The sequence below is a fragment of the Salvelinus namaycush genome, chromosome 37, assembly GCF_016432855.1.
Source record: "Salvelinus namaycush isolate Seneca chromosome 37, SaNama_1.0, whole genome shotgun sequence".
NCBI lineage: Eukaryota > Metazoa > Chordata > Actinopteri > Salmoniformes > Salmonidae > Salvelinus > Salvelinus namaycush.
In genome coordinates, this window is record NC_052343.1 from 18,011,484 (window position 1) to 18,034,732 (window position 23,249).

The following is a 23,249-nucleotide window of genomic DNA, read 5'->3' on the forward strand; positions in this document are numbered from 1 at the left end:
GAGAGACACACACTTGTGGCTCAATGAAACCTCTACGCTGATGGGCAGGCTTAAACATACCTTATGATCCTGTACTCAGTATTTGTCATGAACGATATTGACATGTTGCATCATATACTGTAGTCCTATGGTCTCCCACTTGGCTTTGGAGCAAAACATTTAGATTGTATAACGTCTCACTTATCATCAAGCCAAAAGCAGGAGCATTAATGTACATGTTCCATTTATTAGGTTTACAGTATTATCCAGCCAGCATGCAGAGCACATCACTGAGAAGTCGTTAGAGAGATGATTTAAAGCCACCTAACCCCTGAGTGACCTTGGCTCCAGTGTGTCTGTGTCTCTGTGTGTGTGTGTGTGTGTGTGTGTGTGTGTGTGTGTGTGTGTGTGTGTGTGTGTGTGTGTGTGTGTGTGTGTGTGTGTGTGTGTGTGCTGGGCCTGTCAACTTCAGGCAGAGCTGTAATGGTGAAGAGAGCCTGTTCCTGGAGATCCAGTGACTCACAGAGTGGCCCTCCCAACCCTTTCCCAGCACTGGCTTAGTCATGCCAGCTGCGACCACAGCCAGCACACACACTCTCCCTAATCACCAGACACACACTGACTTTACCCAAAACAGCCAAAAACACTCTCGCACAAAACCTCAAGCACATGCACAGTATATCCCTATCCAAAACAAAATCTGACACAAACATGAACTCATGCTTGCTCCCATCACATAAACCCAAACCATGCACAAACCAAGTCAAGACTCTCTGGCAGTAACTCTCTGTGCCAGTAACACTCTCACCCACATCCAGTCATAGACATCTATCATCTCTCTATCCACAACATACTGAAACACACTAAGCCCCATTACCAGCACACACAGAACAAAATCCCAATCACAAATAATTTCCTCATGGCCTCAATAAACAAGTGGTCTTTAAAGTCTTTAATGTTAAATGAAATGATAAAATATTAATGTTTTCATGCTTGTCCATTTCAAGGAAATCCTTTATGTCAATGACCTGTCATGCTAATTTTGCACTTGTGATGATAAACATGTTTTTAAAGTGCTTTTTTATACAATATAACACAATTAAAAACCCATATGAATGCTGATATTAACAAAGGCACTTAAAGGAGGGCTGAATATCTGGATAGGCCAATACAGAAGAGTTATTTATTTCACTCACACATCCAACTTAAAAGCTAAAAACATGTAAACAAGAGTGTCTTCTATATAGCTATCATAACTTCTCACCACTGATATGTTGTCGCAGGGAAGCTGCTTCTCACAAACCCACTAATACTAACCAATGTCCCAGGAGTTCATCTCAAAAAAAGGATGAACCCTCCACATAAAAAGGGTCATTGATTTATTGGTCACTCCTTAATGGAGACAACCAATCAGCATGCAGAGAAACAACAGCCTGGTTTCTAGATACTAACCATTACAAACACTAAGCAATAATATAGAAACCTATACCACCACCATCAAATCATTGATTTGGAGATATCGTATGACTTTCCTTATACCCTCATTTCAAAATGTCTCCATCAATCACTCCACACTCAATACATGTATGGCTATCTCATCTGCACTTAAACAGCCTACTGAACACGCACATCCCTGTCCCCATCAGCCCTCACACATCACTCTCCTCTTAGTTCTCTACCGTACCAACCACTGTATAACTAGCTGGAATACAAAACGGCTTATACTGTATATACAGACATTTATAAAAACAAGCCACAAACACAAGGAAAAGGAAGCCACATTCCACAAGAGAGGGATTTGAAAGTGTAGAGATGGGAAAGAAAGGAAGTTCAAGGGGCAGTTCTAAGAACAGAATAAGAAGGATGGAAGGAGCAGAGGTCCAGCAGGAAGAGACGAAGGTGTAGAAGAAGCGAGGGAGGAGAGGAAGACAGTGAGAGGACGGCAGGCCAGAGAAGTCTGTCTGTCTGTTCACCGAGGCTTGGAGAACGGGAAACGGACAGGGGCACAGCAGTAGACTGTGGAGGGGAGAGGCAGAGAGAGGGAAAAGAAGACATGAGATAGAACTAGGACAGGGTAGATAAAGGTGTTCTGGAGCCCTGGAGAAAGAAGTTGCCGCTATCGCAGCCTGACAACAGAAACAGAAAATCACAACCTTTTACAGACAACAGGAGATAAAAAAACATGGGATGAAAACCTCACAGGTTGATTAACATTGCATCTTAGATGGCACACTATTCCCTATATAGTGCACTACTTTTGAACAGAGCCCTATAGGCCCTGGTCAAAAGAAGAGCATTATATAGAGAATAGGTTACCATTTGGGATTACAAGGAAATTTACTGTCACAACTGACTTTCAGCATTGGGCTCAGCTGGCCTGTCTGTTATAAAGGCGGCCTCATAACTGTTTAACTGACTGCAAAGGAGATGAACCACGTGGCAAGCCTGGATAGAATGTCCACATGAGCCGGACTATACATTAAGAGGGAAAACTGTGATACACACAGAGATTGATTTCAACATTTTAGTCATTTAGCAGAAGCTCTGATCCAGAGCAACTTACAGTAGTTATGCATACATTTTCATACTTTTTATTTTACATTGTACTGGTCCCCTCTGGGACTCAAACCCACAACCATGGCATTGCAAGCACCATGGTCTACCAACTGAGCCACCCGGGACATTCAACATTCAACCATGAAGTTCAGGGAGGGAAGCAGCACTGACAAAGGAGAGGAGTTAGAGGAAGACATGAAGGTTGGAAGGAGAGTGGCTGGCTACCAGAGGGAAAGGTAGCCCAATAGTAGAGGTGTCAGCTGGGATGAGAGACCTACACTGAGGGGCCTCCTCCCTGTGGCTCTCTGGTGAGGCATCGGGGAAGTCTGGGTCTGAGGGAGGGGGAGTGTACGGCGGGGGTGAGGGGATGACTAACTGGGGGAGCTCCCGTACTGGGGTTCGCAGAGGTTTGAGTGGCACTGGACGCTCAGCACCTAAAGAAAATGAAGGATGCAGCAAGCACTGGGTGTTAGAATGGGGGAAATCAATAGGGTTGAGAGAGTTTCATTGAAAAACACGAGTTCTGTATGATCATTGAAATAAATAAAAAACAGGAAATACAACTGTTAAAAATAATATTGCCTTTGTTCATCATACTGTGCAGAATGAAATAACTTTTATTGATTTTCTTACATTAAACAATAAGCAAAATACACAAGGCAATCAATGAATGGCTACATTAACAAATTACTGAAAGCTGCTTATAACTGCTTAATGTATTTTGGAAAGTACAGTAAAGCTACTCGCTTGAAGGGAAGCTTCTCAGTGGCAATTGTGTTGCTTGCTGATCAGAGTCTCTAATCAGAGCCCCTTAAACAGAGCAGAGCAGAGATAACATCAGACTCTACACTCCAGACTCCAGCTAGGGGAGATAGAAATGGAGCTTCACAAAACACTCCAGGCCAGGGCCGGACTACCCCAGTTGGGGCCCGTTTTAGAAAAACAGATTTGTTTTTTTAGGAAAACAGCTAACTTCCTGCATTTCAACACATTTTGTGTCAAAATAATTTTAAGTTTGGTAAAGCTATTCTACACATTTTGTCATGAGGCTCTGAGAATATGTTGCAATTTTAAAGCAAATTTCCTGCAATTCCACACTTTTTGTCATGGGTCAGAGAAAAATGTTGCTGCTTGATAGCTAATCTCATGCTGTTGTTCACATTTTGCCATGAGGCTGAGAGAAAATGTTGCAGTTTTAACCTTTTCACCTGTGAGTTCCAAATATCTCTAACGGTCGCCCCAGCGTGAGTTGTTTTATGCACCTGATGTCAGAATGCACTGTTCCAAAATGTGATTGATGCGCAACAGGACAGTTAATCCACGATGCCTGCTAATTATCTATAGGCTGTTTCAACTTGTCAATTTCAAATTACTTTCTAACAAGTTTTATTTTCTAACAACAGTTTGAGTTGAGGTGTGTTCCGCCTCCTCATTAATTCACATAAAAGTAACACATTTCACTGTAGCAGACAATTTATGTTTGAGGCTTTACTGAGCCGGACAAACCTCTCACCTCCCCAGTGTTTCCACAGATCAAATATGCAGATATTTGCGCAGTGTTACACAAACTTTTTCCCCCTGGCACATTTTCTGGCTGGCGCTCGCATTGCATTCATTGTTGTTTTCCTTACAAATAATAACTTTGGACATATGTGCGTTCCTATCAAAGTAAGTGCCTTATTTTCTGTATATCGTGTTGTCTTTTCTAATGCAGCATACAGTATATGTATGTATTGAGCATAATATATTTACAGTTTTATTCACGTTTTCAAGTATTCGTGACAAGTAATGCATTCCGATTATTGCATAGATTGTAATGGACACCTTTGATGTATGTAAAATAGGAGGTTGTACTGATTATGATGAGCTAATGCTAAGCTATTTGCCAGCTATGTGTGATGCCATGTTTGTTGACATTATACAATGCATTCTGTGTGTCACGTAAACATCTGTCAGACAAAATATGTTATAATGAGGAGAAGGAATGGTTCACAAATCTTTCGAATAACCTTCTGGAAGTGAATGAAGGGAGGTGAATGATCATAACAACACAACCCCTTCAACATGCATACTGCAAACAGACCAAACTTATCTTGCCTCCTCTTATTATCTTTGGTTGACGCGAAAAAACAAAACAGGGTGGCGTGCACACACTACCCACCGTCGGATTACATTAGATTTTCAGAAAGTGTTTTACTCAATTATTTAGATCAATGGTGAGCTCACCCTTGATGTGATGAATTGTAAATAGTTATTTCTAGGGGGTTCCAATTCACATTGTGGTTTCTGTTAGCTAAATATGACTGCTTGTGTTTCGTCAAACCTTTCCTCTGTTAGCACTAGGACTAATGTAGCCTATATTTTCCGGTTTGCATGATTGTGTTATGCTGTCGCTACTTCTGTGAATGTCTGAACATTGCATCCAACAATAAACTGGTCACATTCTGGACATAACTTTGTAAGGACTGTGTTTGTGCAAAATGTCTCTGTGAAAAACAGTGTAGCCAGCTCAAACACTGACTGTTGCATCAATCGAAACATCCAGGGGGTTTCAGAACAGTAGGCCACTTAACAAAACAAGAATCTCCATATCTGGTGTTTTTTGTAACAGTGTATAATCAAAATTAGTCAACAGTTGACTATAGATTTTCTGAATATTGTCATCTTGGATTTCCATATTAAAAGGGAGTCTGCTTTGACTCATATCAGTGATCATGAGCACACAGCGGCAGTAAACTCAGAGAAACATTCAGAGAAATCTGACAGAAAGACTGATGGCAATGGGTGGACTGGAGCTGAACGGCATGCCACGGGGGTGTAACTGTATGTTGGTCCTAAATAGCACCCCATTACCTATATAGTGCACTACTTTTGACCTGGGCCCATAGGGCTCTTGTCATAAATAGTGCACTATAAGGGAATAGGGTGCCATTTGGGATAAAACCAGTAACAGGCTGATGTAATGGCAGCCAGTGCTGAGCGATGTGAGCAATATGTCAAAGTATTCCTCACACATCCCTTACTCAGCAGCTGATGGACTGCATTGAGTAGAGCTAGCCGTGGGAGTGACTGACTCTGTGCCTCAGCCCCTTTAGATGATTGACTGTGTTCCAGGTGTGACAGCTAGCGCCACAAAAATATGTACCTAGCTACGGGACTTAACCGCACACAGCAGATTAAGATGAGAGATTCCCTATTGTCAGCACACTGAAGATAAAGTAAGAAGTAGGGTAAGAAACACACCCTTCAGAGGCTAACAGATGACCTACAGGCCCTTTAAAAACACTGAGGGGACATGTGCGCGCGCACACACACACAGCACAATGGGTGGGTGGATCGATTGAAACAGCCCCAATTGAGTGGGTTGAAATCGCAGTTTTTTTTCCAGACAGAAAATGTATTTTAAGATGAGAATCAACGACCGAAAAACCACCTATTAGAAATAGAGCCTCTGTGCCTGAGCCAAACATTTAAAATTGGGTCGAGGGCCTGTTTTTTCACTATGATGTGAGAGAGAAGAAGCAGAGCAGAGAGAGAGAGACAGACGAAAAGAGGAAAAGAGCACAGAGGAGCAGTGTGCCATGTGAGAGAGTAGAGAGATATCTGGGTTGCACTATTCCTGCTAACAGAGCCAATAGAAGTTCTTTCTCTCCACACAGTTGGAGAGGCAGGAAACAACTGCGCTCACATACATTATAGAACATAAACAATGATTATCTTTAGCCCACAGGGGTTAAATAATGGGAAACATCTAAAATCCCTGTAGTACATCATCCCTAATTGATGCGTGTCATCTATTTATTTTACAGACTGTACAACCGATGATATGCAACCATAAATATACAACTCCAGATCAGAACATAATGATTTGTTTTGTTATGTTTTGGGGAAGTCTAGTTGTTCTGCCTTGTGAGCAAAAGATAGGTCTGTGGTTCTGACAGGGTCTTCCCAGCACAAGTCTATTAGATAGGTCTGTGGTTCTGACAGGGTCTTCCCAGCAGAAGTCTAATAGATAGGTCTGTAGGTCTGACAGGGTCTTCCCAGCACAAGTCTATTAGATAGGTCTGTGGTTCTGACAGGGTCTTCCCAGCAGAAGTCTATTAGATAGGTCTGTAGGTCTGACAGGGTCTTCCCAGCAGAAGTCTAATAGATAGGTCTGTGGTTCTGACAGGGTCTTCCCAGCACAAGTCTAATAGATAGTGCTGTCGGTCTGACAGGGTCTTCCCAGCAGAAGTCTATTTGTTCTGCACAGTGTCTTGGGAGTAGCGGAGGGGAGGGAGGCACACCCAGGTCTATAAATCAACTCCCCAGAGCTGTCTGTTTTAAGTGCGTCCACTGCACTAAACACTTCATCCCTCAACCTCTCTCATCCTCTCCAAGCTAAATAAATCTAGTCCACTTCAACCAGTTTCAAGAAAAGGCATGGAGGGTAAAGCAATCGATATAACTCTAGTCTTGTGCATGTTGCTCCCTTGTTAGATTAGGTAGCACAGTGATTATTTTAGGTTGGAGAAATGTCATATTCTACACTACAGTGCATCAATAGGAATAGCGAGGCTAATAGCAATGCTATTTCACCTGGTTTACTGAGGAAAGATTGTACAAAACGTAAGGCATTCAATCAAATCTGCAGCACTGCAATCCCGGCCAACTCCTGTCCTGTGACATAGGGGTTATTTAGTTTATGCTGCCTTGGGTCCCTACTGGCTAAATGACTGTACAGGTATCATGTCTACCACCAGCGACTTATAGTGAAAAGTGGTAGCAGTGCAACAATCCTTGAGGGTGTTCTCCAATTGGGTTAAACCATTTGGGTGAGATCATTAAGTGGGTGGGGTTATATCCTGCCAGTTTGGCCCTGTCCGGGTGTATCATCGGATGGGGCCAGAGTGTCTCCTGACCCCTCCTGTCTCAGCCTCCAGTATTTATGCTGCAGTAGTTTATGTGTCGGGGGGCTGGGGTCAGTTTATTATATCTGGAGTACTTCTCCTGTCTTATCCGGTGTCCTGTGTGAATTTAAGTATGCTCTCTCTAATTCTCTCTTTCTCTCTCTCTCTCTTTCTTTCTCTCTCTCTCTCGGAGGACCTGAGCCCTAGGACCATGCCTTAGGACTAGCTGGCATGATGACTCCTTGCTGTCCCCAGTCCACCTGGCCGTAGAGACCACCTGGCGGTAGAGATACTCTTAATGATCGGCTATGAAAAGCCAACTGACATTTACTCCTGAGGTGCTGACTTGTTGCACCCTTGACAACTACTGTGATTATTATTATTTGACCATGCTGGTCATTTATGAACATTTGAACATCTTGGCCATGTTCTGTTATAATCTCCACCCGGCACAGCCAGAAGAGGACTGGCCACCCCTCATAGCCTGATTCCTCTCTAGGTCTCTTCCTAGGTTTTGGCCTTTCTAGGGAGTTTTTCCTAGCCACCGTGCTTCTACACCTGCATTGCTTGCTGTTTGGGGTTTTAGGCTGGGTTTCTGTACAGCACTTTGAGATATCAGCTGATGTAAGAAGGGCTATATAAATACATTTGATTTTGATTAAGGAGCCTACCTAGGCAAGGGTTGTTACACTGTTATATGACTGCTATGACAAACATTTTGTGAGTTAGTGCAGCCTGCGGGTTGACGGGAGAGAACTCAATCGGCATCTTTACATTGACTATATGTGTAGTGATGATACTGACCCATGGCACTGTGTCTGTTGTTCTCTTTCTCGTCTAGTTTCAGGCCAAGAGCAGACTCTCCTCTGGTCTCCTCCGGTGTGGTGCTGCGGGACGAGTCGGGGGTGGGCTTGACCTTGTCAGTACTGCTGCTGGGGGCGGAGTCAACCTTTTCAACCTTGCTGGTAGGGGCGACATTGACCATAGTCTTGCTCCTGGGGCCGGTGTCAACCTTGCTGGGGGAGGAGTCTCGGGAGGAGTCAGCCATGGCAGCAATGCTGCTGGGGGTGGAATCAGGGCCGGGCTTGGACACATCAGCTCTGCTAGAGGCGGAATCAGAGTCGGCCATTGAGGTGTCAGCGACAGAGGTGCCGGCGGCGACCCCACTACTGCTACTGCTGCTGCTGTAGACAGACACATTGCTCAGCTCAGAGCCAGAGTCCTCCTCCGCAGCCAGGCTGGGGGTAGGCGAGCTGGGGGCTGGGGAGGGAGAGGGGGCCATCTGGACAGAGGTGAGAGGTGCTGGGGTGCTAGGAGCTGGGGTGACAGAGGTAGCAGGGGGTGCCGGGGCCTTCCTCTTCCTCAGTGTACTCTCTGAGTCAGGAGCCACCTGAAAGAGAGCGAGAGAGAGAATGAGTCTTGGGCTGAACAACTCCCCCTAGCCGTGACAATATACCCTATAAATAAATTATTCTTGGACATCATCACTGCTCATTATCATTATTAAAAGGTGCACTACGCAAAATCACGCCGCCATTTCCTGGCTGCTAAAATTCTAATAGTTCACCTAATTTCAATTTATGTTACAAAACAGGCAATCATTGTGTAGAAAATCATTGTACTATCTAAACCGTTGTGAAATATCTTTTCCATAACCAAAAATATTGTATTTCCAGCAGTTTGAAGCTGGTGTACAAAACCAAAAGTAAAAAACGCAAAAACAAAACTTAAGAATGGGAAGCATAGAAATAGAGCACATAGAACAGATCAAATGCTTGTTAGACTTACTTTCAATGAGAATGACATAACTAACATTTCTATGTGAATTTGGTCAGATCGCCAAAAAGTTACATATTATTGCTGCCTTATACAACAAAACAATGCGTGACTCATTTAATCTCAACATATCCTCTGATCCTGGAGGCATGGAGATAAAAACACTTTGAAACGTGTTTGGTAGCCACTTCAAATCTTTCCATGGGAATCAAATCAAATCAAGCTATATTTATATAGCACATTTCAGACATGAATGCAACGCAGGGCGCTTCACAGGAAAATACATTAATAAAAAACAATGAAAATAAAAACAAATATTTACTACACAACAAACATAAGTGGATAGAAATGTAACGGATGTGAAATGGCTAGCCAGTTAGCGGGTACGCGCTACTAGCGTTTCAATCAGTTACGTCACTTGCTCTGAAACCTAGAAGTAGTGTTGCCGCGGCTTTGTGGAGCGATGGGTAACGACGCTTCGTGGGTGACCGTTGTTGATGTGTGCAGAAGGTCCCTGGTTCGCGCCCATGTCGGGGCGAGGGGACGGTTTAAATTTATACTGTTACATTGATGCTGTTGACCCGGATCACTGGTTGCTGCGGAAAAGGAGGAGGTTGAAAGGGGGGTGAGTGTAACGGATGTGAAATGGCTAGCCAGTTAGCGGGTACGCGCTACTAGCGTTTCAATCAGTTACGTCACTTGCTCTGAAACCTAGAAGTAGTGTTGCCGCGGCTTTGTGGAGCGATGGGTAACGACGCTTCGTGGGTGACCGTTGTTGATGTGTGCAGAAGGTCCCTGGTTCGCGCCCATGTCGGGGCGAGGGGACGGTTTAAATTTATACTGTTACATTGATGCTGTTGACCCGGATCACTGGTTGCTGCGGAAAAGGAGGAGGTTGAAAGGGGGGTGAGTGTAACGGATGTGAAATGGCTAGCCAGTTAGCGGGTACGCGCTACTAGCGTTTCAATCAGTTACGTCACTTGCTCTGAAACCTAGAAGTAGTGTTGCCCCGGCCTTTGTGGAGCGATGGGTAACGACGCTTCGTGGGTGACTGTTGTTGATGTGTGCAGAGGGTCCCTGGTTCGCGCCCGTGTCGGGGCGAGGGGACGCCGTAAAGTTATACTGTTACAGAAACTAAAGAACAATAAAAACTGAAACACTAAAAAAGCATCCTAAGGAAAAGGTGTGTTTAAGGTGTGTTTTAAGATCTCTTTTAAATATGTCCACAGTTTCAGCCCGCCTCATGTTCTCTATCAGGCTATTCCAGAGGCTGGGGGCATAGTCACTAAAGGCTACCGCTTCATGCCTTTTGGTCCTAGGCTTTGGGATAGTTAAAAGGCCAGTGCCAGAGGACCTGAGGGACCTACTGGGTAGATAACTCAAAAGCATGTCTGACATGTATTGGGGTGCACAATCATGGATTGATTTAAAAACCAATAGAAGAATATTAAAATTAATTCTAAAACTCAGAGGCAGCCAGTGCAGAGACTTTATAACCGGTGTAATGTTTGCTCTCCGTCTGGTCTTGGGCAGTACCCATGTTGCAGCATTCTGTATGTTTTGCAGTTGACCAGTGACTTTCTTGGCCAGACCAGACAGGAGAGCATTACAGTAGTCAAGCCTGCTTGTAACAAAAGTATGGATGAGTCTCTCTGTATCAGCCTGAAATAGAAACGGCCGGGGAGCACGTGATGCCGCGGAGCTGAGCAGACGTTGACAAACCGAGCTCTTCAAAGTTATTCTATTATTACCTAAATAACAACGTTGAAACAATATTCACATCGGCTGATAAATTGTCAAGTACTTACCTTCCCAAAGAGCCATGTACCTCCGACCGAGAGGCAAGAAGGACGACCAAAACGTCGTTGATTCCCAAGATAACGATAACGCTACAGCTAGCAAGATTAGCATTAGCCCTCATAACTCAAACGACAGTTCCAGACTGTTGCTCTCGGCCTCTTGCGAGCCTGCCGACATGCTGGCTACTCTCCTCCGGGAAATTCAGGATGGTAACAAAGGTCTTTCTATGAAAATCGATAAGAAAACGGCTGAACTCCATTCTTCCATTGACGACCTGAAATCCTCCATGAATGATCTCCTTTTGAGAACGACTGAGGCAGAGTTGCGCATTAGCACAGTTGAAGACACCATCGCTCGACATGACCAGGTCTTGATACAACTGCAAAAGGACAATGCCTACCTCAAAAACAAGGTAGATCAGATGGAGAACCAGAGCAGACGTAGTAATATCCGTGTGGTGGGATTGAAAGAGGACAGCGAGGGCCGTGACCCGGTCCGTTTCTTCACTCAATGGATCCCGGATGTCCTAGGCATAATCAACTTCACCAAGCCACTGGAAATCGAACGCGCCCACAGAACATCAGCGCCGAAACCCCGGCCAGATGAGCCCCCACGGGCCGTCCTGATCAGGTTCCTCCGTTTCCAAGACAGAGAGAAGGTACTGCAACTCGCAAGAGCCAAAGGGGACATAGCCATTGATGGCAAGAGGGTCAGCCTTTTCCCGGATATGAGCGCGGATCTCGCAAGACGTCGCAAGCAGTTCAGACCTGCCGCCAAAGCACTGAAGGAGAAGAACATCACCGGCTACCTCATCCACCCTGCGCGGATGAAAGTTCAGTACAAAGGCCGAAGCCATCTCTTCAACACACCGGGAGAAGTGTACACTTTTCTCAAAGAACTGAGCAACGTCTGAGCCAGGACGGTCTCTTTGGGGGATAAGATGCAGTTTGTTTGTTTTCTCTTATCCGGACTGAACCGCTGATATCCTCCGGTCGCTATAATTGATTTGTACATTTTCAACTAACCGTATCTTTCCGGGGTGAGTTCTATTACATTTACAGTAGAGTATATTTTGGTTTAGTCCATATTACTGGGCAAAGCAAATAAGTGGGTTTAGGCCCACTGCTTTCCCCCTCATTTATGTTAATCTTTCGAAAAGAGACTCAAGCAGCCCTTACCGTGGGCAGTAAATATTCAGCCATAAATGTCTATTCACAACGTTTGTTTTCAATTTAGAGAGCTCGCAGGTTTTAGTTTACGCCAAGGTTTAGCTAGTAAGAGCAAGATGGAAAGCGAGCAGCAACGTATCTCTACAAGTGTATTCATGTTTGATTGTTGGGATTGTGGTTTTAGTCTGACAATCGGGGTGGGTGGGATTCTTTATTTTTTTCCCCTTTTTTCTATGTTTATTGTTTCCTTCCTAAAGAGACACATAGGTCACTTCTGTGTTCAAACCAAAGTTGAAACATTTCCTAACCATCTACATATGATAGATTTCCATTCAGTTACATATTTGAAACCCAACTATGCTTAATCCACTAAAATATGTCACATTCAACGTAAAAGGTCTTAACAGCCCGATTAAAAGGAAGAGAGTCTATACATACCTTACGAAATTAAAGGCTGACATTGTGTTTTTACAAGAAACACATCTTACAGCCAGTGAACACAAGAAATTGAAGAGGGAATGGGTAGGACAAGTTTTTGCGTCCTCTTTTAACTCCAAAGCAAGAGGAACTGCAATTTTGATAAGTAGACACATCCCCTTCTGCGTCAACAACACCATCTCTGATCCCTCGGGCAGGTTTGTTTTGGTGCAGGGGCATATGTTTTCAGAGTCTTGGACCCTATTGAATATCTATGCTCCTAACTTCGATGACCATATGTTTATTCAGAATGTCTTCCTTCAGGTTGCTCAAGCACCACCAGGATGGTTACTGGTTGGAGGAGATTTTAATTTTTGTTTAGATACAGTTCTTGATAGGTCCTCTGATAAACCCTCACTTCTTACCAAAGCCAGCAAGCTCACCATGTCATTCATGAAAGATCTCAATTTACTAGACATCTGGAGACAGTTGCACCCACAGGATAGGGACTACTCTTTTTATTCACACCCACACAAGACACACACACGCATAGATAACTTTTTACTGTCGACACAACTGTTTCATAGAGTGTTAGATGTCGAGTATCTCCCCAGATTACTTAGTGACCATTCTCCCCTGGTATTATCAATCTCCATTCCTACAAAGGTAAATGGAGCATATAGATGGAGACTAAATTCTACACTCCTAAAGCAACCTGAATTTTGTGCATTCATCAAAGAGCAGATCAATATTTTCACTTTGACAAACAAACCCTCCGCTCCTGACAGTTTCATTCTTTGGGACACATTGAAGGCCTATCTGCGGGGACAGATCATTTCCTATACTAAAGGGCTGAAGAGAAAACACGGTGCGGAACTGAGTGCCCTTGAATCTGAAATCTCAGAGCTAGAGAAAACCTACCAAAGAGGCCCGACTAAAGATCTTTACAGGCTTTTGGTAAATAAAAAACTGAAATATAATATTCTGAACACGTATCAAGCTGAGAGGGCCATCACTAAATCAAAACAGCGTTATTACGAGCTTGGAGAGAAAGCTCACAAAGTATTGGCATGGCAACTGAAAGCAGAGGAAAGTAAGAGGACAATTAATGCTATAGAAACTCTTACTAATGAGATATCTTTCGACCCTACTGAAATTAATAATACTTTTAAGAAATACTATGAAGACCTCTACACTTCCCAATCAAGCGATGATCTATCAGAGATCGACTCCTTTCTCTCCTCTCTCAACCTCCCATGCCTGTCAGGGGAAGACAGCGAGCGCCTGAGTGAACACTTCTCAGTTCCTGAATTGTTGGGGGCCATTAAATCCTTACCTTCTAATAAATCTCCTGGGGAGGATGGCTTCCCTCCAGAGTTCTATAAAGAATTTAGGGAGCTGTTGGTCCCCTACCTCATGGAGGTACTTAAAAAAGCCAGGGAAGACAACTGCTTTCCAGAGTCTTTCTCTCAAGCAGTGATTACTGTAATCCACAAGAAAGGGAAAAATCCACTAAAGTGCGCCTCATATAGACCAATCTCTCTCCTTAACACAGATTGTAAACTGGTCACCAAGATGCTATCTAAGAGACTGGAGTCATGTCTTCCCCTGTTGGTCAACCCAGATCAGACTGGCTTCATAATTAATAGATTGTCCTCCAATAATCTCAGAAGGTTCTTTGATATAATTCACCTTGCTAACAAAAACAAAATACCTTGTGTCGCAGTCTCCCTCGACGCTGAAAAGGCCTTTGATAGGGTTGAATGGCCATACCTCTTTCGCGTCTTGGAAAAGTTTGGTTTAGGTACCGTGTTTGTAAATTTGATAAAATCACTCTACAAATCTCCTAAAGCTAGGATTGCTACCAATGGGATTACTTCCTCCTCTTTCCCTCTCTATAGGGGGAACAGACAAGGTTGCCCAATTAGCCCCCACCTCTTTGCCCTCGCCATCGAACCGTTGGCTGAGGCTATTAGCCTGTTTAGGATGGGTGTTCCGCTAGCGGAACTCCTCCCACATTCCACTGAAAAGGCAGAGCGGGAAATTCAAAAAATTTTTTTTTTGAAATATTTAACTTTCACACATTAACAAGTCCAATACAGCATTTGAAAGATAAACATCTTGTGAATCCAGCCAACATGTCCGATTTTTTAAATGTATTACAGCAAAAACACCACGTATATTTATGTTAGCTCACCACCAAATACAAAAGAGGACAGACATTTTTCACAGCACCGGTAGCATGCAGGTAGCATGCACAAAGCCAACCTAACTAACCTAGAACCAACCTAACTAACCTAGAAACAACTCCCTCAGATGACAGTCCTATAACATGTTACACAATAAATCTATGTTTTGTTCAAAAAATGTGCATATTTGAGCTATAAATCAGTTTTACATTACTGCTACCATCATAGTTACAGTCAGAAATAGCACGGGAGTAGCCAGAGTAAATACAGACACCAACGTCAACTACCTAATTACACATCATAAAACATTTCAGAAAAATATATGGTGGATAGCAAATGAAAGACAAAGATCTTGTGAATATAGCTAATATTTCCGATTTTCTAAGTGTTTTACAGCGAAAACACAATATATCGTTATATTAGCTTACTACATTAGCTAGCACACAGCAGCATTGATTCTAGTCGAACGGTAGCATAGCACAGTTCGACAGATATATGAAAAAGCATCCCAAATTGGGTCCTTATCTTTGTTGATCTTCCATCAGAATGTTCTCCAAGGGGTCCTTTGTTCAGAAACGTCTTTATTTCGATCCAGAACGAACGATTTCCCTCTTGAATTAGCAAGCACACTGGCAGTGCGACGCTAACCTCTCCATCTTGACAAAATTCTTGCGTCGCATCACGTCTAAAGTCCAGAATAAATTTCAATAATATAATTAAAATATATTGAAAAAACATACTTTAGGATGCTATTGTGACATGTATCGAATAAAATCGAAGCCAGAGATCATATTCATCAATAACGAACGTTTTCCAGGAGGCGATACCAGGTCCAAATTCGCGCCTCCCAAAAAAGAAAAAATGGCGGTCCTCTCAATCAAAGCGGTTGTATTCAACCCCTGAACGAGATAATCACCTCATTTCTTCTCTCACTTCCGCATGACACCCAGGGGAAGGCGTATGGCGTGTTTCTACAGTCATAAGTGACAAGCCCTTTTATAGACAAGCCTTTGAAGAGAGACCTCGATATTGGAAATCTCACTTCCGGATAGGAAATGTCCTGTAAAAATAGTTCTGTTTCACTTAGAGAAATAATTAGAACTGTTTTAGAAACTAGAGAGTGTTTTCTATCCAATATTAATAATAATATGCATATTGTACGAGCAAGAATTGAGTAGGAGGCCGTTTTAAATTTTGAACGATTTTCCCCAAAAGTGTAAACTCCACCCCTAATCCTAAAGAGGTTAAAACGTGCCCTGACATACATGGCTTTGAGGTGGGCCCCCATACCCATAAATTATCACTCTTTGCGGACGACCTTATCTTATTTCTAACAAACCCAGAACACTCCCTCTCTCACTTGCAGATCCTACTACAGTGTTATAGTTCTTTCTCTGGATATAAGGTCAATTTAGATAAAAGCGAAATCTTACCGTTGTCTGTCTTTGACCATCATACCATCAAGCACAAGTTTCCTTTTAGATGGTCGCCTATGGGCTTCACATATTTGGGCATAATGGTGGATGGTAACCTGAACAACCTCTATAAACTCAATCTGGCCAGTTTGTTGCAAAAGGTGGAGGGTGACCTTTGTAAATGGATGGACTTACCTCTCACTCTACTGGGTAGAATCAATGTAATTAAAATGAATGTCCTGCCCAGATTTCTATATCTGTTTCAATCTCTCCCTATCCCTGTTCCCGCAGCATTCTTTTCCTCTCTCGACAAGATGACCAGACGGTTTATCTGGCACGGCAAAACCCCTAGGGTTGGCCTGGATAAACTGACCCTGGATTACAGTCAAGGGGGCTTAAACCGCCCCAATTTTAGAATGTACTACTGGGCAGCACAGTCTAGGTTTCTGGCTCAGAGGTTTGACAAGGGTCCCTCTCCCTCATGGTTGAACATTGAAAAGCTTGAGGTAAATGATGACACTGGGGCAGAATTGTTTTACAAATGGGACAGAAAATCTATAAAAACCATCACAGACAACCCTTTAATCATACATTCTGTCCTGGCATGGTGCAAACTGCATGAGCTGTTCGGACGAGGGGGATTCCTTTCCCCTAAAACCCCTTTATGGAACAATAGATTGATTCCTATGTTTTTCCAGAATAGTAACTTTAGACCATGGTCTGATAAGGGGATCACTCTTCTGGAACATTGTTACGAGGAGGGAGTTCTTATGTCTTTTGATCAGCTGAAACAGAAATACCACTTGCCTAACAGGGACTTCTTTAGCTACCTACAACTACGAAACTTTATTAGGGTGTCTCTCAAGGGACAATGGAACCTACCTAAGATGTCACCTATTGAACAACTCTGCCACGCAGACCAACCACTGTTCAAGACCATTTCCCGTGTTTACGATGCTCTTATGTCAGGACTAACACTGTCTGGGCTAGATAAACCCCGACTTAGATGGGAAAAAGATCTGGTTATTGATCTTGATGAGGGTCTATGGAGTGACCTATGCAGGGATGGTGTTACATCCACATTGAACTCCAGATACAGACTGATCCAGTTTAATTTCCTCCATCAGCTCTATATCACCCCATCTAGACTGCACAAGTTCAACCCTGATATCTCCTCCCTATGTTTTAGATGTGGCTCAGATGAAGGAACATTCCTCCATTCCACTTGGCAGTGTTCAAAACTACACGGTTTCTGGCAGGGGGTATGCGATACCATATCCTCAATTCATGGGGTTGCATTCCCTTTAGACCCGGAGGTCTGTCTACTGGGCAACTTTACTAACACCAATCTTAGGCAAAGCCACACTATAAAGCTAACAGAAATATTGCTAGCGATTGCCAAGAAATGTATCGCCTTGAAATGGAAACTGGATTCCCCCCTGCCAGTTGCAATGTGGCTATCAGAAGTTAATAGTTGTATCCCACTGGAGAAAATTACTTACCGCTTGAGGAATAAGTTAAATACATTTTACAGAATTTGGCAACCTTTTATTGACTATATGGAGAATCTCCCCCCACATCACATTGAATGAATCTCTATATTATCCTTATATAATGTTTCACACGTAATGTATAATATGTAGCCTACAGCAGGTGACTATATGATCCAATGTCTCATTATATATATTTTTTATCGTATGTTTGTATATATAATTATAATTTGTTTTATTTTTTCTTTCTGTGTTACGCTCATCTGTCACTGTCACTTTGTCCTATTGTTGTCTAATATCTTTTCACGTTTGTCTTGAATGTTGTTAATTGGAAAATGCAAAAATAAAATATAAAAAAAAAAAAAAAAAATAGAAATGGCCGCACCTTTGGCAATGTTCCTCAGGTGGTAAAAAGCTATTTGTCACATTCTTAATGTGTGATTCGAAATTTAGATCAGAATCGAACATGACCCATAGATTTTTTTTAACCTGGTGTTTTCTTTGTTGCCCATGAATCCTATTTGACCGTAATGTTGTGTGTGACCTAAAGCTTTACATTGATCAAAAAAGGTGTTGTGTGAGTTTGGGCGCATAAGCCTCATCTCGAAATAGTTGTGATAGGAGAAAACTGAGGATGGATAAACAACATTGTAGTTACTCCACAATACTAATCTAATTGACTGGTTGAAAAGAAGGAAGCCAGTACAGAATACAAATATTTCATAACATGCATCCTGATTTCAACAAGGCAATAAAGTAATACTTCAAAAAAGGTGGAAAAGCAACATTAAAACTTCAATTCTAAAATAGTCATTCACTTTTTGCCCTAAATACAAAATGTTATGTTTGGGATAAATCCAATACAACACATACATTTTTTAGCCCTTTTTCTCACCAATTTCATGGTATCCAAATTGGTAGTTACAGTCTTGTCTCATCGCTGCAACTCCCGTACGGACTCGGGAGAGGCGAAGGTCAAGAGCCGTGCATCCTCCGAAACATAACCCAACCAAGCCACATTGCTTCTGGACACAATGCCCCACTTAACCCGGAAGCCAGCCACACCAATCTGCCTAGAAGGTCAGCATACCGGAGTCGCCTCTTCACTGTTAACGTTGAGACTGGTGTTTTGCGGGTACTATTTAATGAAGCTGCCAGTTGAGGACTTGTGAGGCGTCTGTTTCTCAAACTAGACACTCTAATGTACTTGTCCTCTTGCTCAGTTGTGCACCGGGGCCTCCCACTCCTCTTTCTATTCTGGTTAGAGCCAGTTTGCGCTGTTCTGTGAAATGAAAGGAGTAGTACACAGCGTTGTATGAGATCTTCAGTTTCTTGGCAATTTCTCGCATGGAATAGCCTTCATTTCTCAAAACAAGAATAGACTGACAAGTTTCAGAATAAAGTTACTTGTTTCTGGCCATTTTGAGCCTGTAATTGAACCCACAAATGTTGATGCTCCAGATACTCACCTAGTCTAAAGAAGGCCAGTTTTATTGCTTCTTTAATCAGAACAACACATTAAATATTTAATGTGTGTGACAGCACCGATCAAGTTCGTAAAGAACAAAATTACTATATATTTTCATCAGCCTCAACTCTATTTGTGTGTGTGCAACGTGTGCAAATATGGTACAAAGGTGAAGTAAAAAATGTACCTCAAATGTGAAGACAATGTATTAAAATGGGTCAATGCTTCCGTCGATCTTTGACAAATTTTCCCCCTGCTACAAACTGTCTGTACTATTACTGTCGTCTCTCCGTATGTCAACTGGTGAGCTGTTTATGAACTCAATGAGCCAGGCCTCCACTACAGAGACCATAGATATGGAAAGACAACATACGTTCTATCCTTGCAAATGGCATCCTCTGTGACAGCCCCATTGAGGGCTATCTCCATTTTAAAGTAGTCATCCAGAGCCCTCTATCTTCATGGCAGAGACAGACAGCCATTACTCTGGTATTACTATTCACTCTACCACTGACAGACTAACTCCCCATGCTCCCTCATCTTACATGCTCCATTAGATCCACAAAGTTGACCTGACACAACTCACTGTCTCAAAACTATCCAGTAAACGTATGGTCCAATGAGAAATATTCACCACTTTCTAAAGTGTGCGTGCAAATGGTTTATATTGCTGTCGTTATGTTTCCAACATATATATCAGATTTAGACGGGAGCTAAACCATTGCCACGCAGGGTTGTTAAATATACTAAGCAAGGGAAGCTTTGGTCTCCGTTTGGCCAAACTTATGTACATGTTCCCCAGACTTAAATTGGCTCCTCTAAATCCCAAAGCACACCACTCAGCTACTTTAAACCGTACTCCATAGCTGAGCAACACAATCAATTCCCTTGGTATGTTTACACTCCAGTACAACTGTAGTATGGAGCATTCATAGAGAATGGCCTCATTACAGTCTGTGAGAGGACGCCGTCGCTTCGTTCAGCTGCACTGTATTGTCTTTCACTTTGAAGAGCAGCCAATCAGTCACACATGTGCACCCACATGGTCATGCACACATACGTACACACACATCCATCTTCATATCCCATTCAGTCCTCCATTACAGCTTCAACTTTGCCCCACATGCTATGGTATGCCAGAGACCGACAAGTATGAACGGTGGTGTGATGGTGGAGTTGGTGGAGGTGCATACACAGTTCAGGGAGTTTACGCAACTCTACCTCTGTAAAGAAGTGCAAGGTGGCGGGCGGTAAGTAACACAGTGCTGTAACCACAATGACTCAATCCCAGAGAAACACCACATGTCTTTTCTTAGAATATAAAAATAAAAAGGACATTCTGACTTACTTCAACCACGTTCAAGGAATAAAAAATAAAAAGTTTTGACAAATCATTTTTTATGGCTTGTTGCTACTTTCATCGCATTTTCAAGCCTGAGGTGATTTTCCATGAGCCATGCCCAAACTGCTGTGCACTCTCTCACCCAGTCAGACTTGACTACCTACCACTTGCACAACCCATCTCCCAGCTCTACTAACTCTATATCACAGACTGTATCAAATCACATTTACTATACACTGATATGCTGCCACTCAATGCTATCATTCAGTCAAATATGTCTATAGCTTTTCTACCCCCTAATCCTGCAGGAATGCTAGCTCACTCCTTAATGGTTGATTTGGTCTATGTCCCAAATGGGACCCATAGTGCACTACGTTAGACTAGAGTTCTATGGGCCATGGTCAAAAGTAGTGCACTATTAAGTGAATAGGGGGATGCAGGCTCAGTCCCCTGGCTGCCAAAGCTCCAGCTTTTGAATTACTCAATACAGCACACCACTCCAGAGCTGGCACAGTGAATTTAGAGGCTCTTTATGATCAGACCACACACACAGAAAAACGTGCACGCTTGCTTACACACACACACGTGCATCTGTAAGTACGTGCACACAAGTACATGCACACACATACACCGATTTGAAAGTAAAAGTATATCAGTGCTCATGGCATAAGTCCACTTCAAATAGAGAACCAATGTACTACTGTAGACGAAGTGTGGACTAATCTGCCAACTGTAGTGAAAACATTCCATTATATCTTTATCAGTGCAGGATATTACTTTGTCTGCTAAGGTTAAGATTACATTCCAACATAAAACCACAACAAAGCCTAGGTTTTTTGTCATTCTTTGAGGTACAAAACAATTCTTTCAAAAACTTAACTGTGAGACTGTGATTTGGAAATAATAATGATTTAAATGTGAACATAAACACAGCTCCAAACAAGCCCCATTATTTCCAACAGGAGGAGAGAAGCCCATTAGAGCCAACATAACATGGTGAAAAAACAACATTCCCCACAACATTTCTGTGAGAAGACGCCACCACTACTTCATTAGATTTACACACACACACACACACACACACACACACACACACACACACACACACACACACACACACACACACACACACACACACACACACACACACACACACACACACACACACACACACACACACACACACACACACACACACAGATGGTAGACTACACAGTTCCAGTGGGCTGTTTGTTTTGGCATTAGGGGCCTCTTCCTTTGTTCCTGAGAACACAACGTTTTCTTCCTTAGGAAAGAGGAAAGGAGCGTGATAGAGAGACTCCCAAATGGAACCCTATCCCCTATATCAGTGTTACCCAACCCTGGTCCTTGAGTGTCCCCAACAGTACACGTTTTCATTGTAGCCCTGGACAAACACACTTCATTCAACTCATTGAGGTCTTGATGATTATTTGACAAGTTGAATCTGGTGTGCTTGTCCAGGGTTACAATAAAACATGTGTACTGTTGGGGGTACTCGAGAACCAGGGTTGGGAAACACTTACCTATATAGTGCCCTACTTTTGACCAGGGCTCTGGTCAAAAGTAGTGTACTATATAGGGAATGGGGTGCCATATGGGATACACCCTAAATCGGCACTCAAAACTATTAGAGCTGCCCATGTTTCTGTTTGCCACTTATTTTAAATCACACTGTTCCACAGCCTGTCACACTGAAACATCCACAGTGTTGCCTAATACATACACTAGCAATTTTGCATGAAGTGAAACAAAACATCCTAAAATAAACTGCATGGCCTTAAGTGATAGAATATCATTTACAAAGGAAATGGAGGTTGTCAGCAGATGGGCTGAACAACCAAGGTAGGCCACTTGAATAGTCCAATTCAGAGAGGCGTTGAGTAAGTTAAGGCTTCCGCACCAACCATTCTCACTCTAACTCAAAGTGTTCTGCAGCCACATGGTTTACTTGCGTAGCAATCATGTAGGCCTAACTGAGGGATTGCAAACATATGACTCAGATCACAAGCTTCCTCTTAAAGGCATCATGTGTGACCTTCAAAAAGTGTGACCTTACAGAATGTGGAACATTTTAAAACACTACTGATTAAAACCTTCATGAGGTTTCCCCACAAATTCAATTTCAAAAAAAATAAAAGGACCACAACTATTACTGAGAATGGTACCATCAGCCCAATGTAGAAATATCCAAACCTTGCAAGATTGTAAACAGACAACTTGTATCTTGCTAAAACAGATTAAAACGGTAGGCTACATTAAAGTGGATTAAAATCGCTACAGTACAAAAAGCCAATGACGGATTGTTATGAAAGACTAAACCCCTCTTGGTTCAGATTATGACATCTCCCTAAGGAATGGTTTATGCAGGTAATGCTAGCCATCTCAATCAATCACACTTAGCCTGTGCTGCCAGCTATCCCCCTGATGGGATGGAGTCTGAGGCTACGTCCCAAATGGTACCCTATTCCTTACATAGTGCACTACTTTTGACCAGGACCAATAGGGATGCTGCCTCAGACTGTACTGTTCAGGGGCTGCTTGGCAGGTCCACCCTGAAAGCAAAGCCAGGAGTCGATACATCAACATCACTAAGAGCCATGCTGCAGAGAAAAACAGAGGATATTCAGTAGGCTCCATGACATGTGTACCGTTGATTTAAATACTTGAGAACAGATCAGGTCAACTACTGAGATTCAGAGAAGAATAACACTCCTTAGAGTAGGATTGAAAAATTCTGG

General features: G+C 42.8%; 1 protein-coding gene across 3 annotated transcripts in view; it reads right to left on the reverse strand.

Moving 5' to 3' along the window:
* Positions 1-23,249, reverse strand: part of LOC120031557 (protein cordon-bleu-like) — a 45,834-nt gene that overhangs the window by 6,700 nt on the left and 15,885 nt on the right. For 2 of the 3 annotated variants that reach the window (XM_038977363.1, XM_038977362.1), the window contains 2 exons: positions 8,229-8,814; positions 2,814-2,969 (listed from right to left, as the gene is read on the reverse strand). In XM_038977363.1, the coding sequence (XP_038833291.1) occupies positions 2,814-2,969; positions 8,229-8,814 (742 nt within the window). The remainder of the gene's footprint in view (positions 1-2,813; positions 2,970-8,228; positions 8,815-23,249) is intronic. The other variant, XM_038977364.1, reaches the window with a different exon arrangement.